At 37.9% G+C, this 16,897-nt stretch overlaps 1 protein-coding gene across 1 annotated transcript in view; it reads left to right on the top strand.

Annotated features, from left to right (window-relative positions):
* ARHGEF11 (Rho guanine nucleotide exchange factor 11) overlaps positions 1-16,897 on the top strand; it is a 497,471-nt gene that overhangs the window by 328,838 nt on the left and 151,736 nt on the right. The window contains exon 20 of the mRNA XM_053719923.1: positions 3,986-4,109. Coding sequence (XP_053575898.1) covers positions 3,986-4,109 — 124 coding nt within the window. The remainder of the gene's footprint in view (positions 1-3,985; positions 4,110-16,897) is intronic.

Below are 16,897 nucleotides of genomic sequence, written 5' to 3'. Positions count from 1 at the left end.
ACATTTCAAATAAAGATACTAAGAGAATGAAGACAATTTGATAATTGTAAATTAGAAAGTTGTTTTAAATTGCATGCTCTATCTGAATCACAAAAGAAAAAATTTGGGTTCAGTGTCCCTTTAAGTTATCAAACCAATACATATAGTTTTACGTTCAATAACACTTGTTCCTAAAAAAAATATCTTGCTGAAAAAACTTGCAGCAACATTGCAAAGCAAAAATTGTGTAATGCATAAAGATTTGCCCTTTTTTTAACTAAAATTAAGAAGAAAAAAAAATGCTCCCTCTATAAAACTGTCCACTCTTATATATGCACAAATAAAACTAGAAAACAGTTGAAAAATGGAAAAAAAAATAAAAATGACAAACTCTTCAGCTTTTAAATAGCTGAGCACGAGCACAAAACATGGTCAGTGGGTATTTATGAATTGTGCATGCTTGAATGCGATTTTGGTAAAACCGCTGACCACTCTGCTAGAACACCTTAGAAAACTTGTTGTAAGCCCCTTAGGTTAGGGTTCTCCTTCTAAAACAGACATGCAGATATTGCATAATTACAAACCTTTGCATAACTACTGCTTTTACGCATTGCAAGTGGTTCTTGACCGCTTTGCCTTATATCATGTATTAGGGCACTTAATACATCTATTTATGTGCATTGCAGAAATAGCCACTAGTGAAATACTAGAAAAGATAGGTGACGTGAAACTCAGTGAATTTAGAAAATGATCTTGCCATAAAGACACAGTACACACTTTGAGATTGTAATATAAAATGCCTAATTATGCATAGTCAAACAACAAAAGCAATATACTTGCATTTTGTATTTAACCCCCTTTTCTTGTAATTTAAAGAGGCAGTCTACTGTAAAACTTGTTATTTTGCTTAAAGGGACAGAATACTCATATGCTAAATCACTTGAAACTGATGCAGTATAACTGTAAAAAGCTGACAGGAAAATATCACCTAAGCATCTCTATGTAAAAAAGGAAGACATTTTGTCTCACAATTTCCTCAGCTCAGCAGAATAAGTCCTGTGTAAAAAGTTATACTTCAGTTACTGCCCAGCTGCAGGTAAAACAAAAAAAATAATTAAAAACAAAAAATTAAATTAACTGCAGCCAATCAGCATCAACAGTGGTGAGTTCATGAACTCTTTTACTGTAATCTCATGAGATTTCACTTAAAGGGACATGCCACCCATATTTTTTCTTTTATGATTTAGAAAGAGAATGCAATTTTAAACATCTTTCTAATTTACTTATTATCTAATTTGTTTTATTCTCTTGATATTCTTTGATGAAAAGCATATCTAGATATGCTCACTAGCTGCTGATTGGTTGCTGCACATAGAAGCATCGTGTGATTGGCTCACCATGTGCATTGCTTTTTCTTCAACTAAGGATATTTAAAAAATGAAGCAAAATAAATAATGGAAGTAAATTGTAGTTTAAATTTCTATTCTCTATCTGAATCATGAAAGAAAGATTTTGGGTTTAGTGGCCCTTTAACTCATGAAATTTCATAGTAAACTTTCTTAAACTGAATAGGGAAATAACTTGCGTGTGCATGAGGCTCACTCCCTTGCCGGTCCCGGGACAGACATACTGATTTGCTGCTTAAAATCCTTTACAGTGGGGTGTGAATACTTGGGACATTTTGAGGTAAAATATCTTTCTTTTTTATATAGAGATGTTCAGGTGATATTTTCTAGTCGGCTTTTTAAAGCTATGCTGCATCACATTCAAATGTTTAAACATTTGGGTATCATGGCCCTTTAATGTGTTTCCAATCACTTGTTATACCTGCTGCATAAAATGTATGAGAAACTGCTTCTTCAAGTAACGTTTTGTATATGAAATAGCATTGCTGGTTTTGTTCTTTGCAACCACAACCCATTACAATGGTTTGAGCTTGCAGAGAAATCAGATCTCGTTATTTTATCCCTTTCTGTACACGCACATGCTTCTTTTTATTGTTTATGGCTGAATAACAAAGCCCAATAGAGAAAAAAATTGAAAATTAGCATTTTATTACATAGCTCTCCTAACCTCAACTGTGAGTGTAATTGTCTCTGATGGCTATGTTTACACAGATTTTCTATAGCCAATACTCTGTGTAGGTAGGTATACAACAGACAAAATCAGCTATTTCAAATGATAAAATAAAAATAAAGGGGCTATTTGTAAACAATTTAATATATTCCAGCAGGTAAAATGGATCATTGGGAACAAACTAAAGGGGAGGAAAAAAATGAGGGTACACTGTCACTTTAAGTATGAAAATTGTGGATTTTCCAGTCCTGAAAACTGACAGAGCAGGTTTTATAGACTAACCTTATCACATCTCTCCCTAAATTGCAGTTTATCTTATCTTTTCTGTATATATTTTGTTGACAAAATTACAGTTACAGGGCCTGTCATCTTCAGACTTAAAGTCTGGATTGGCTCCTCCAAATAAGGAAAGTCGTGGGTGAAGTTTAAAAAACAATTACAGTAACCAAGGGCTTAATCTGTTCTCACAACACCCAGGCTCTACTGATATGTTTAATCTATTGGAAGACTGCACAAAATTGTTGTAACTACAAGGTGTTTACTTTCCCTTTAACTATGAGGCCCCTCAGTATACATTGCTCCGCAATTCTTTACCACACCTGAGGGAGTCATTGACCTGTGAGCCAAACAGGATAGGTATATGCATATAGCCGCCAAACACTCAGCCAGTGGCATTGCCAGCATAATGGCTCTCCATGTGTCCCCTAATTGTGATTATCCCGTCTGTGCCTAGGCACCCAAAATCCACCCAACCCCATCCATGAAACACCCCTCCTGTTGTGTCCATTTACATAAAACTCAAATGGGCCTCAGTGCAGCCCCCATGTAATTTATGGAGATGCCACTACAATGGAATGGCATGGGCGTTAAACACATACTTTACAAAAAGCATCCATTTTATAATGAATTAGTGTTTTATTATTAAAGAAAAATGTCCCTTTTAACACCAGTGACATTTTAACTCCTCCTGACCCTTGGGAAGCCTAACGTATGTTTGCTCACAAATAAGATGTGAAATGCGTCACAAGTTCAGGGCCCATCATCTTCTTTGTGTATTTCTGTTACTTACTCATTTGAGAAACCAAAGTGACCAGAAGCCTGCTGTAAACTATTAGTGGCCAGAGGCCTGCTGTAAGCCATTAGTGACCAGAGGCCTGCTGTAAACTATTAATGGCCAGAGGCCTGCTGTAAACTATTAGTGGCCAGAGGCCTGCTGTAAACTATTAGTGGCCAGAGGCCTGCTGTAAACTATTAGTGGCCAGAGGCCTGCTGTAAACTATTAGTGGCCAGAGGCCTGCTGTAAACTATTAGTGGCCAGAGGCCTGCTGTAAACTATTAGTGGCCAGAGGCCTGCTGTAAACTATTAGTGGCCAGATGCCTGCTGTAAACTATTAGTGGCCAGAGGCCTGCTGTAAACTATTAGTGGCCAGAGGTCTGCTGTAAGCCATTAGTGGCCAGAGGACTGCTGTAAACTATTAGTGGCCAGAGGCCTGCTGTAAACTATTAGTGGCCAGAGGCCTGCTGTAAGCCATTAGTGGCCAGAGGCCTGCTGTAAGCCATTAGTGGCCAGAGGCCTGCTGTAAGCCATTAGTGGCCAGAGGCCTGCTTTAAGCCATTAGTGGCCAGAGGCCTGCTTTAAGCCATTAGTGGCCAGAGGCCTGCTGTAAGCCATTAGTGGCCAGAGGCCTGCTGTAAGCCATTAGTGGCCAGAGGCCTGCTGTAAGCCATTAGTGGCCAGAGGCCTGCTGTAAGCCATTAGTTTGAACAAATTTACTCATATTTAGAAATTCAGTTGGGCTATTTGCATTAATTCTGTTTCACAATGTTGCATTTTTAATAGGCCACAATGACAACATTAGCTATAGCTGTCTGGAATGAAGTAGTAAGTGGTTTCCTACATTCTCTAAATTACCCTTCTGTCTTCCCTCAGTAAAACCTGGGAATGTGAGAAATATCATCCAGCACTTTGAGAACAACCAACAATATGAGCTAGAGTTTGGTACTCAACGATTATCAACAGGAAGCTTCCCAGAGGATCTCCTAGACTATGATAGGTAAAATGAAAAGCTTGGGATTTTGTTATGAACAATATTTTGTACATTTGTAAGTGGCGAATGATAGCAAGCGACGCAAACCTAACTTCAGGAGAGTTTTTATCGACGGTGATCTGGACACGTACGGTAATACAAGGTATGGTGAACTCTTAGGGACATTAACTATGGACATAAGATGCAAAAAGAGGGTGGACTCCTAACCTGTTAACGACAGTAACTAACTGACACTTCACTTTTGCAAGGCATGGAATAACAAATATATATAAATAATACAGTATATCTTCAAACAAATAAAGGAACTTTCAGCATATAGTATTTTATACATCATGAATGAAAGTCTCCTTTATTTGTTCTAACGTTAAATAATAGCGTTGCACAAACGCTAATTTTTACCATCACTTTAAGTCAAAATAATCTTTTATGATTCAGAAAGATCATGCAGTTTTAATACACTTTCCAATTTACTTCTTTTATCTTATATTGTCTTTTTATATATACACTTTCTGGGGAACAAGCTCCTACTGAGCATGTGCACAAGCTCACAGGTTATAAGTATACTAGTCTGTGATTGGCTGATACAGGAAGCTGGAAAATGGGAGAAAAAATAAAAAAATTTCCTATGGCATGGAGAGTCCACAACGTCATTCCAATTACTAGCGGGATATTCAACTCCTGGCCAGCAGGAGGAGGCAAAGAGCACCCCAGCAAGCTGTTAAGTGTAACTTCCCTTACCCATAATCCCCAGTCATCCTCTTTGCCTCTGTCAATGGAGGATGTATGATGATGGTGTCTGAAGATATTTAATCCTTTTATGGGTACTTTTCCCTGCAAGCAAGGATTGGGGTCTAGCTGTGTCCACGTCAATCTCTTTAGTAAGAGTAGTGGTGGCTTTTAGCAGTTAGAAGGCGGCGAGGTTGTCTTTGCTTTACTTCTAACAAGTTTGCTACCCCTTTGCAGAAATCCAGGGTTGGTTACTCCTTTTACTACAGGTCCATGACGGGGAGTTTTACTGGTTGAAAGTGGTTTGTGACAAACCTAGAGCTGCAACTAACGATTATTTTCATAATCGATTAATCGGCCGATTATTTTTTCGATTAATCGACTAATCGTATAAAAAGAGAATCAATAATAGTTTTCTATGTTTTAAATAAAATCCACATGATGAGTGTTACAAATATAAACTTAAGACTAAAACTTTACATTAACACAACTGTTTCTTCAATTTTTAAGCAGCAGAGCACAGTTTTATAATCAAACAAAACCAAACCACAAACTGTTTGAAAAGAGGTAGAACTAGAAAGAGTTAGACTATCACTGTTAATAACATTCTGTTATTCACTCTTTCAGAAACTTTGCATTGAAATTCAAACATCTCAACCTGTCCACATGCTTCTGGCTAAGGCTGGTTCTCTGTTTGCAGCTATATTTCCTGCAGCAGAGAAAAGGCTGTTGAGGTGTATAAGTAGGGTTTTGCCAATTTCACCAAAGTGGGATATTTCTTTGTTAGCTCTTCACCAATGCTAAGTGTTTTCTACCTTGGCAAGGGGCCTCTCAATAAAGTAACCCTTGACTTCATTGTAACATAAAAATATCTTGAATATCTATATGCAATGGTAAATAACCAGCTATAAGGTTAGGGGAAATATCTAGTCACCTCTAAAAATAACGAATATATACTTATAAAAGGTTGAATCTGGTACATATTATCACAATTTATTAAAAATATAAAAAAACAATAAAAAACAAAATCAAAAGCGGTAAGGACTGTATATCAATAACAGGACAAAGCCTTACACATTAATTTATACAGTACATATAATCAGCAATAGCAAGCAATACGCTAATAATTGTGCAAACAGATAATAGTGCACATCAATTTAAATAACTCCCATCAATCTAGGTGCAAGGTGTAAACAACAAGCTTGGCACTATATCATGAAAAGCATATTTCCAAATCACCAGATTTAATATAAACAATACAAATGATGACTGTTATATCTGGGTTGCACATAAGCCAGGGGTAGTTCTAAACGTATACTGTCCTGAAAAAGTAAAAAGTAAGCGTCTGTAGATGTCCTTTAGGCTAAGGACATAACCATAAAACACAATACCATATGCAGGAGCTCATTATAGTGAAGCAGCTGGTGTTGTGCACAGACCAACTAATTGCAAACCGATTAATCGATTATGAGATTCGTTGACAACTATTTTCATAATCGATTATTATCGATTATGACGATTAGTTGTTGCAGCTCTAGACAAACCACTGAAAGAGTTCATCTACAGCACTCAAGAGCTAAGTTTATAATTTATTAGACTATGTAAATAGTAGGTATTGAGATCTCAAAAATTGACAAAGTCAAAAAATGGTAGATTAAAACTTAACTTTTAATATTTACACACTACTAAAAAAATATACGGGAAAAATAGAAATTTTAAAACACAGGCAATAATCTGGCTTGGTTCCAATAAACTGATTGATTGTAGAATATACAATATGTGAGTGGGGAGCTAGTAAGTTGCAAATATGCAGTAGCTAATAGGTTCGCAATGTGATGGAGTATTGGTGTTAAATGAGGTAGAATGGATATTATGTTTGATTAATTCTGTTGTTAGTGGGTTGTGACTTAATATGATTGAAGTAGGTATACAATATTGGTGTTGGTTAGTCACCGTTTAAATAAATAACATATTATATTATTCGGTATACAATGTGCTTATGCAGTTTAAATAACTGGATAAAGTGAGTTTAGATTTCACTGGTATTTGAAGGTTAAGTTGTAATATTTGTTATTTATCTCTTGAATGTATTCAAGAGGATTTGAGTTGTAGCAAATTTAATTCGTTTTGACAGAAGTGACTAAAAGTCTCAATTGATCGCGCGGGACTTTATTATTTTTGATAGCGTTATCTAGTTTATCATTCTTTGTTTAATAAACCACCATTGAATATACATTTCACACACAGCATATTGTATGATTTTCAATTTTATGCTGTTTGGAATAGAGTATTACATATAGTTTATCAAAAAAGGATCATTTATTTTGCAGGCTCATATTGTATAAAGCTGTCATCACTTCTTTTGCTGTTGGCAATATGATGCCGTCTGCATATTTGTGTGATATTGGAAGAGAATTGTTTGTTCAACAGCTCATGTTGTGTATAAACGTATCTTTGTGACCCAGTATTATGCAGTTTACGCTTATTTTGCGGTTAGTAGTGTAATATTACACAAAAGTTTATTTGCAAACAACACTTTTTTGGGGTTAATAGTGTGTTTTTGTACATTAGCCATCTTTTTTGTCGAGAATAATACTTTCAATGCATACAGTTGTTTATTTTGGTGTGTGCACCTTTAATGTTGTGTTTGCATAAACAGTTAATGATGTTTTAATGTAAGCGATATTTCGTTATTTGCTATATCAGTCTTGAAGAGTGTACTGTTACTCTTGAAGACTTGTATAGATAGTGCGGTTTGCTTACATGTTTAATTTCGTGATGATGACACGGTTTTTATGAATTGAACCGCATATTAGATATTTTGTTAATTTAATACGTTATGTTGCTGTTTGTGAACAGCAGGTAGGTTTATTTTAATCAATGATATTTATTCAACCATTAATTTGATATATGAATCAACACTCCATGTTTGCGCTATCAAGTTGAAATATCTAACCTTATAAAGCAAGTTGCTGGGTAATTCAGTATGTGAGTATATGATTGTTAGTGTTCTACGCAATAGAGACAATTGAACCGATACAACAGTATTTTATCAAGTGTGTAAGATGTTAAAGGGACATGAAACCCAAATTTTTTCTTTCATGATTTAGAAAGAGCATACAATTATAAACAACTTTCCAATTTACTTCTAGTATCTATTTTGCTTCATTCTCTTGATATTATGTGCTGAAAAGCCTATCTAGATATTCTTAGTAGCTGCTGATTGGTAACTGCACATAGATACCTCCTGTGATTGGTTCACCGTGTGCATTGCTATACTTTGTATCCCCTATTCAACTTGTAAAACACGACCGTGCTCTGATTTTCATGCTAAGCAGTGTTAAGCTAAGTATTATAAGTAAGGTGGTTTTATATTACCGTATTACCAATTCCCTAACATGTTTCGCCGTCTAACACGGCTTTCTCAAATGGTTATCACGAGCGTGGAGTTAGGAATGCCCTTATGTACGCTTGTGATCAGATTGACTCCGCCTGTTATGGAAACGTCATTCAGGTGACGTGAAGCTAAGTGTTCAAGTTCTTATAGGCATAATGCCTAAGGATTCTAGATGTTATACACTATATAAATAGGAATAACTCATTACAAGTTATGTTATTTGACGATTTGATATTAAATACATGTTTTTTTGAATCGTTATTTTCTATAGTATGATTAGATTAACAAGTAGTTTATAAAGTATTATGACATGTTTTTAAATATATATTAAATTATGGTAAATTGATATGTGATGAGTAATGGAATGTAATCTTGTATGAAAAATATGTATAAAATAAATGAAAATTATTTTTTTGAGTCGGTTATTAAATTATTCACATATTTGATTTGGATGGTTCTTATTAATTAGTAAGGAAAAATATTGAATGTGCTAATGAATAAGCATATGGATATTGAAAATGATGATTAATTATAAATGTGAAAAAAATGGTGTGAGTGTGGATGTAACTAGGGTGCATGTTGAATTGTGGTGATGTTGCTGGCTCGAGTGTGATACTGTGTTGTGATGTGAGTGTAATGAGTGCTTGGAAAAATAATGTGTGTTATAGATGCTGGTGAATATGTGAAATAGGGATAAGTGAGATGTGTTGAAAAATATATAAACAAAGTGAAAAGAATAATAATAATTGAGGTGATAGTAAATAAAAAGGTATTCATGAGTAATGAATAAATTGACTGTGGAGAAAATGGATTGTGAATAGCTAAATTTGGAATATTAATAGTGGGGGAAAAGTGACTTGGGAGTGTGTGCTGGACAGGAAAATACTATATGTATGTGTGAATATGATTATTAATATATTAATTCATGTTAAATTATAACACTTTAGTGAGTTGGTGTAATTTGGGATTCTGCTTAGATCTTAATACTTCTATAAAGTTGTGTATAGTGAATTATATTATGTTGTGATTATAGTAAATAAATATAATTTTGTAACATGGGTTATGTTATAATTATAATAGATAAATATGATTTTCAGTATTGATTGATTTTACGTATGGAATTCAAAGGTGAATATTGTATTATTCTTTCTTTCTGATGTATCTTCTGAAACAGAAATTGTTATTTTGTATGTTGTTCAACATTATGGGTCGGTTGAGATGTGATTATATGAAAAATATTTTAAAAGATCTTATTCCCATAATGCTTATGTTCTTTATAGATTTATGAGTGTAATTATAGATTGTATGTCTTTTCTTTTTTAGAGTCAGAACTTGAATATTCCTTTATTGCAGAGTTATTAAATTATAAAAATGAGCTGAAATTATTTTGTTCATTTAGTCCGTGTGGTTGAACACTGTTTAATAGGAATATCCACCTGGTTTCAGCTCGGAGAAAAGATTTTTCTAAATTTCCTCCTCTGATTCCTAAAGATATTTTTTGTAATCCGAAGCATTTAAGTTCAGATTGTCTCGACTGATGGTGGTGTAAAAAGTGCCTATCAACTGATGTGATTTTTTTGTCATCTTTGAGATCCTTCTCAGCATTTTTGATGTTCCTTAGATGTTCTTGAAGTCTGGTTCTGATTTTTCTTGTTGTCATTCCAATATATAATTTTTCACATTTACATTTTAGAGCATAAATTACTCTTTCCGTGTGGCAATCGATGTACTTGTTGATTTTGTGATTTTTGTTAAATCTATCAGTGATGTTATTGGTTTTTAGCATGAAGCTGCAGGTATTGCATGTTCCACATTTGAATGATCCAGGTTTTAAAGCATTTCTTGTTTTTGATCCTTGGTAGTGGCTTGAGCTAACTATGTCTTAAGTTTTTAGCTCTTCTGTAACCCACTTGGACTTTATCATTTAAAATTTTTGAGAGTATAGGATCAGATTTGAGTATATGCCAATGATCATTGATGATTTGTACGATTTTTTGGGAGTTTGGGTTATAGGTCGTTATGAATCTTACTTGATTATCCGATTTTTTTATTTTTGTTTCAAGTAATGATGTTCTTGAAGTGTTTCTTGCTCTAAATTCAGCTTTTTTAATAAACCTTTTGCTGTATCCACGTGTCAATAGTCTTTCCTTAAGTTCTTTGGCTCTTGTGTTGTAATTATGTTAATTTGAACAATTTCTTCGCATTCTTAGAAATTCTCCAATAGGTAATGCTTTTATTGTATTTGGCACATGAGCACTTGAACTTTGTAATAAACTGTTGGTTGCAGTTTTTTTCCGATGAACATCAGTGATTAAATTACCAGTTTCGTCTTTGGTAATTATAATGTCTAAGAAGACTATTGATTTTAGGTCAGCTTCGTAGGTCAATTTCTCCAACATTGGTGTGTCCGGTCCACGGCGTCATCCTTACTTGTGGGAATATCTCTTCCCCTACAGGAAATGGCAAAGAGTCCCAGCAAAGCTGGCCATATAGTCCCTCCTAGGCTCCGCCCACCCCAGTCATTCTCTTTGCCGTTGCACAGGCAACATCTCCACGGAGATGGTTAAGAGTATGTGGTGTTTAGTTGTAGTTTTTTTATTCTACTATCAAGAGTTTGTTATTTTAAAATAGTGCTGGTATGTACTATTTACTCTGAAACAGAAAGAGATGAAGAATTCTGTTTGTGAGAGGAAGATGATTTTAGCAGACAGTAACTAAAATCCTTTGCTGTTTCTAAATAGGACTGTTGAGATGAAGTAACTTCAGTTGGGGGAAACAGTTAGCAGACTTTTCTGCTTAAGGTATGACTAGCCATATTTCTAACAAGACTGTGTAATGCTGGAAGGCTGTCATTTCCCCTCATGGGGACCGGTAAGCCATTTTCTTAGTCTCAAGCAGAATAAAGGGCTTAATATGGGCTATAAAACTGGTAGACACTTTTATGGGCAAAATCGATTGCTTTATTTGGGCATTTTATACATGTTTATGCTGGTATTTCACATTTATAAACTTGGGAAACGTTTTTTAACGTCAGGCACTATGTTAGACACCTTTTCCAGTCAGGAAGGGCCTTCCCAGTTGTAGGCTGAGCCTCATTTTCGCGCCATTACTGCGCAGTTGTTTTTGAGAGCAAGTCATGCAGATGCATGTGTGAGGACCTGAAAATAGTTGGAAAAGTTCCTAGAAGGCGTCATTTGGTATCGTATTCCCCTCTGGTTTTGGTAGAGTCGCAGCAAAGGCTGTAGCTGGGACTGTAGAGGGGTTAAAACTGTTATTTCTCCAACATAGGTGTGTCCGGTCCACGGCGTCATCCTTACTTGTGGGATATTCTCTTCCCCAACAGGAAATGGCAAAGAGCCCAGCAAAGCTGGTCACATGATCCCTCCTAGGCTCCGCCTTCCCCAGTCATTCTCTTTGCCGTTGTACAGGCAACATCTCCACGGAGATGGCTTAGAGTTTTTTGGTGTTTAACTGTAGTTTTTATTATTCAATCAAGAGTTTGTTATTTTAAAATAGTGCTGGTATGTACTATTTACTCTGAAACAGAAAAGAGATGAAGATTTCTGTTTGTAAGAGGAAAATGATTTTAGCAACTGTTACTAAAATCGATGGCTGTTTCCACACAGGACTGTTGAGAGGAATTAACTTCAGTTGGGGGAAACAGTGAGCAGACTTTTGCTGCTTGAGGTATGACACATTTCTAACAAGACGATGTAATGCTGGAAGCTGTCATTTTCCCTATGGGATCCGGTAAGCCATTTTTATTACATAAGAAAAAAAGGGCTTCACAAGGGCTTTCAAGACTGTAGACATTTTCTGGGCTAAAACGATTGATATATAAGCATATTTTATACTTCATAGCTTTGAGGAATTATTTTATTCTTGGGAATTATGTAAAATAACCGGCAGGCACTGTATTGGACACCTTATTCTCTAGGGGCTTTCCCTAATCATAGGCAGAGCCTCATTTTCGCGCCTCTATTGCGCACTTGTTTTTGGGAAGCATGACATGCAGATGCATGTGTGAGGAGCTCTGATACATAGAAAAGACTTTCTGAAGGCGTCATTTGGTATCGTATTCCCCTTTGGGCTTGGTTGGGTCTCAGCAAAGCAGATACCAGGGACTGTAAAGGGGTTAATTATAAAAACGGCTCCGGTTCCGTTATTTTAAGAGTTAAAGCTTTCAAATTTGGTGTGCAATACTTTTAAGGCTTTAAGACACTGTGGTGAAATTTTGGTGAATTTTGAACAATTCCTTCATACTTTTTCACATTTACAGTAATAAAGTGTGTTCAGTTTAAAATTTAAAGTGACAGTAACGGTTTTATTTTAAAACGTTTTTTGTACTTTGTTATCAAGTTTATGCCTGTTTAACATGTCTGAACTACCAGATAGACTGTGTTCTGTATGTGGGGAAGCCAAGGTTCCTTCTCATTTAAATAGATGTGATTTATGTGACACAAAATTTAGAGAAAATGATGCCCAAGATGATTCCTCAAGTGAGGGGAGTAAGCATGGTACTGCATCATCCCCTCCTTCGTCTACACCAGTCTTGCCCACACAGGAGGCCCCTAGTACATCTAGTGCGCCAATACTCCTTACTATGCAACAATTAACGGCTGTAATGGATAATTCTATCAAAAACATTTTAGCCAAAATGCCCACTTATCAGCGAAAGCGCGACTGCTCTGTTTTAGAAAATACTGAAGAGCATGAGGACGCTGATGATATTGGTTCTGAAGTGCCCCTACACCAGTCTGAGGGGGCCAGGGAGGTTTTGTCTGAGGGAGAAATTTCAGATTCAGGGAAAATTTCTCAACAAGCTGAACCTGATGTGATTACATTTAAATTTAAATTGGAACATCTCCGCGCCCTGCTTAAGGAGGTGTTATCTACTCTGGATGATTGTGAGAATTTGGTCATTCCAGAGAAATTATGTAAAATGGACAAGTTCCTAGAGGTCCCGGGGCCCCCCGAAGCTTTTCCTATACCCAAGCGGGTGGCGGACATTGTAAATAAAGAATGGGAAAGGCCCGGCATACCTTTCGTCCCTCCCCCTATATTTAAGAAATTGTTTCCTATGGTCGACCCCAGAAAGGACTTATGGCAGACAGTCCCCAAGGTCGAGGGGGCGGTTTCTACTCTAAACAAACGCACCACTATACCCATAGAAGATAGTTGTGCTTTCAAAGATCCTATGGATAAAAAATTAGAGGGTTTGCTTAAAAAGATGTTTGTTCAGCAAGGTTACCTTCTACAACCAATTTCATGCATTGTTCCTGTCACTACAGCAGCGTGTTTCTGGTTCGATGAACTAGAAAAGGCGCTCAATAAAGATTCTTCTTATGAGGAGATTTTGGACAGAATTCATGCTCTCAAATTGGCTAACTCTTTCACCCTAGACGCCACTTTGCAATTGGCTAGATTAGCGGCGAAAAATTCTGGGTTTGCTATTGTGGCGCGCAGAGCGCTTTGGCTAAAATCTTGGTCAGCGGATGCGTCTTCCAAGAACAAATTGCTTAACATTCCTTTCAAGGGGAAAACGCTGTTTGGCCCTGACTTGAAAGAGATTATTTCTGATATCACTGGGGGCAAGGGCCACGCCCTTCCTCAGGATAGGTCTTTCAAGGCCAAAAATAAACCTAATTTTCGTCCCTTTCGCAGAAACGGACCAGCCCCAAGTGCTACGTCCTCTAAGCAAGAGGGTAATACTTCTCAAGCCAAGCCAGCCTGGAGGCCAATGCAAGGCTGGAACAAAGGTAAGCAGGCCAAGAAACCTGCCACTGCTACCAAGACAGCATGAGATGTTGGCCCCCGATCCGGGACCGGATCTGGTGGGGGGCAGACTCTCTCTCTTCGCTCAGGCTTGGGCAAGAGATGTTCTGGATCCTTGGGCACTAGAAATAGTCTCCCAAGGTTATCTTCTGGAATTCAAGGGGCTTCCCCCAAGGGGGAGGTTCCACAGGTCTCAATTGTCTTCAGACCACATAAAAAAACAGGCATTCTTACATTGTGTAGAAGACCTGTTAAAAATGGGAGTGATTCATCCTGTTCCATTAGGAGAACAAGGGATGGGGTTCTACTCCAATCTGTTCGTAGTTCCCAAAAAAGAGGGAACATTCAGACCAATCTTAGATCTCAAGATCCTAAACAAGTTTCTCAAGGTTCCATCGTTCAAAATGGAAACCATTCGAACAATTCTTCCTTCCATCCAGGAAGGTCAATTCATGACCACGGTGGATTTAAAGGATGCGTATCTACATATTCCTATCCACAAGGAACATCATCGGTTCCTAAGGTTCGCATTTCTGGACAAGCATTACCAGTTTGTGGCACTTCCGTTCGGATTAGCCACTGCTCCAAGAATTTTCACAAAGGTACTAGGGTCCCTTCTAGCGGTGCTAAGACCAAGGGGCATTGCAGTAGTACATTACTTGGACGACATACTGATTCAAGCGTCGTCCCTTCCACAAGCAAAGGCTCACACGGACATTGTCCTGGCCTTTCTCAGATCTCACGGGTGGAAAGTGAACGTAGAAAAAAGTTCTCTATCTCCGTCAACAAGGGTTCCCTTCTTGGGAACAATAATAGACTCCTTAGAAATGAGGATTTTTCTGACAGAGGCCAGAAAATCAAAACTTCTAAACTCTTGTCAAATACTTCATTCTGTTCCTCTTCCTTCCATAGCGCAGTGCATGGAAGTAATAGGTTTGATGGTAGCGGCAATGGACATAGTTCCTTTTGCGCGAATTCATCTAAGACCATTACAACTGTGCATGCTCAGTCAGTGGAATGGGGATTATACAGACTTGTCTCCGACGATACAAGTAGATCAGAGGACCAGAGATTCACTCCGTTGGTGGCTGTCCCTGGACAACCTGTCACAGGGGATGAGCTTCCGCAGACCAGAGTGGGTCATTGTCACGACCGACGCCAGTCTGGTGGGCTGGGGCGCGGTCTGGGGACCCCTGAAAGCTCAGGGTCTTTGGTCTCGGGAAGAATCTCTTCTCCCGATAAATATTCTGGAACTGAGAGCGATATTCAATGCTCTCAAGGCTTGGCCTCAGCTAGCAAAGGCCAAATTCATACGGTTTCAATCAGACAACATGACGACTGTTGCGTACATCAACCATCAGGGGGGAACAAGGAGTTCCCTGGCGATGGAAGAAGTGACCAAAATCATTCAATGGGCGGAGACTCACTCCTGCCACTTGTCTGCAGTCCACATCCCAGGAGTGGAAAATTGGGAAGCGGATTTTCTGAGTCGTCAGACATTTCATCCGGGGGAGTGGGAACTCCATCCGGAAATCTTTGCCCAAATTACTCAGTTGTGGGGCATTCCAGACATGGATCTGATGGCCTCTCGTCAGAACTTCAAGGTTCCTTGCTACGGGTCCAGATCCAGGGATCCCAAGGCGACTCTAGTAGATGCACTAGTAGCACCTTGGACCTTCAAACTAGCTTATGTATTCCCGCCGTTTCCTCTCATCCCCAGGCTGGTAGCCAGGATCAATCAGGAGAGGGCATCGGTGATCTTGATAGCTCCTGCGTGGCCACGCAGGACTTGGTATGCAGACCTGGTGAATATGTCATCGGCTCCACCATGGAAGCTACCTTTGAGACGAGACCTTCTTGTTCAAGGTCCGTTCGAACATCCGAATCTAGTCTCACTCCAACTGACTGCTTGGAGATTGAACGCTTGATCTTATCAAAGCGAGGGTTCTCAGATTCTGTCATTGATACCCTTGTTCAGGCCAGAAAGCCTGTAACTAGAAAAATCTACCACAAAATATGGAAAAAAATATATCTGTTGGTGTGAATCTAAAGGATTCCCTTGGGACAAGATAAAAATTCCTAAGATTCTATCCTTTCTTCAAGAAGGTTTGGAGAAAGGATTATCTGCAAGTTCTTTGAAGGGACAGATTTCTGCCTTGTCTGTGTTACTTCACAAAAAGCTGGCAGCTGTGCCAGATGTTCAAGCCTTTGTTCAGGCTCTGGTTAGAATCAAGCCTGTTTACAAACCTTTGACTCCTCCTTGGAGTCTCAATTTAGTTCTTTCAGTTCTTCAGGGGGTTCCGTTTGAACCCTTACATTCCGTTGATATTAAGTTATTATCTTGGAAAGTTTTGTTTTTGGTTGCAATTTCTTCTGCTAGAAGAGTTTCAGAGTTATCTGCTCTGCAGTGTTCTCCTCCTTATCTGGTGTTCCATGCAGATAAGGTGGTTTTGCGTAATAAACCTGGTTTTCTTCCGAAAGTTGTTTCTAACAAAAACATTAACCAGGAGATAGTCGTGCCTTCTTTGTGTCCGAATCCAGTTTCAAAGAAGGAACGTTTGTTGCACAATTTGGATGTAGTTCGTGCTCTAAAATTCTATTTAGATGCTACAAAGGATTTTAGACAAACATCTTCCTTGTTTGTTGTTTATTCTGGTAAAAGGAGAGGTCAAAAAGCAACTTCTACCTCTCTCTCTTTTTGGCTTAAAAGCATCATCAGATTGGCTTACGAGACTGCCGGACGGCAGCCTCCTGAAAGAATCACAGCTCATTCCACTAGGGCTGTGGCTTCCACATGGGCCTTCAAGAACGAGGCTTCTGTTGATCAGATATGTAAGGCAGCGACTTGGTCTTCACTGCACACTTTTACTAAATTTTACAAATTTGATACTTTTGC

Source organism: Bombina bombina, chromosome 1, assembly GCF_027579735.1.
Source record: "Bombina bombina isolate aBomBom1 chromosome 1, aBomBom1.pri, whole genome shotgun sequence".
NCBI lineage: Eukaryota > Metazoa > Chordata > Amphibia > Anura > Bombinatoridae > Bombina > Bombina bombina.
Note: the sequence above shows the minus strand (reverse complement) of the source record. Positions and strands in the feature narration are given on the sequence as shown.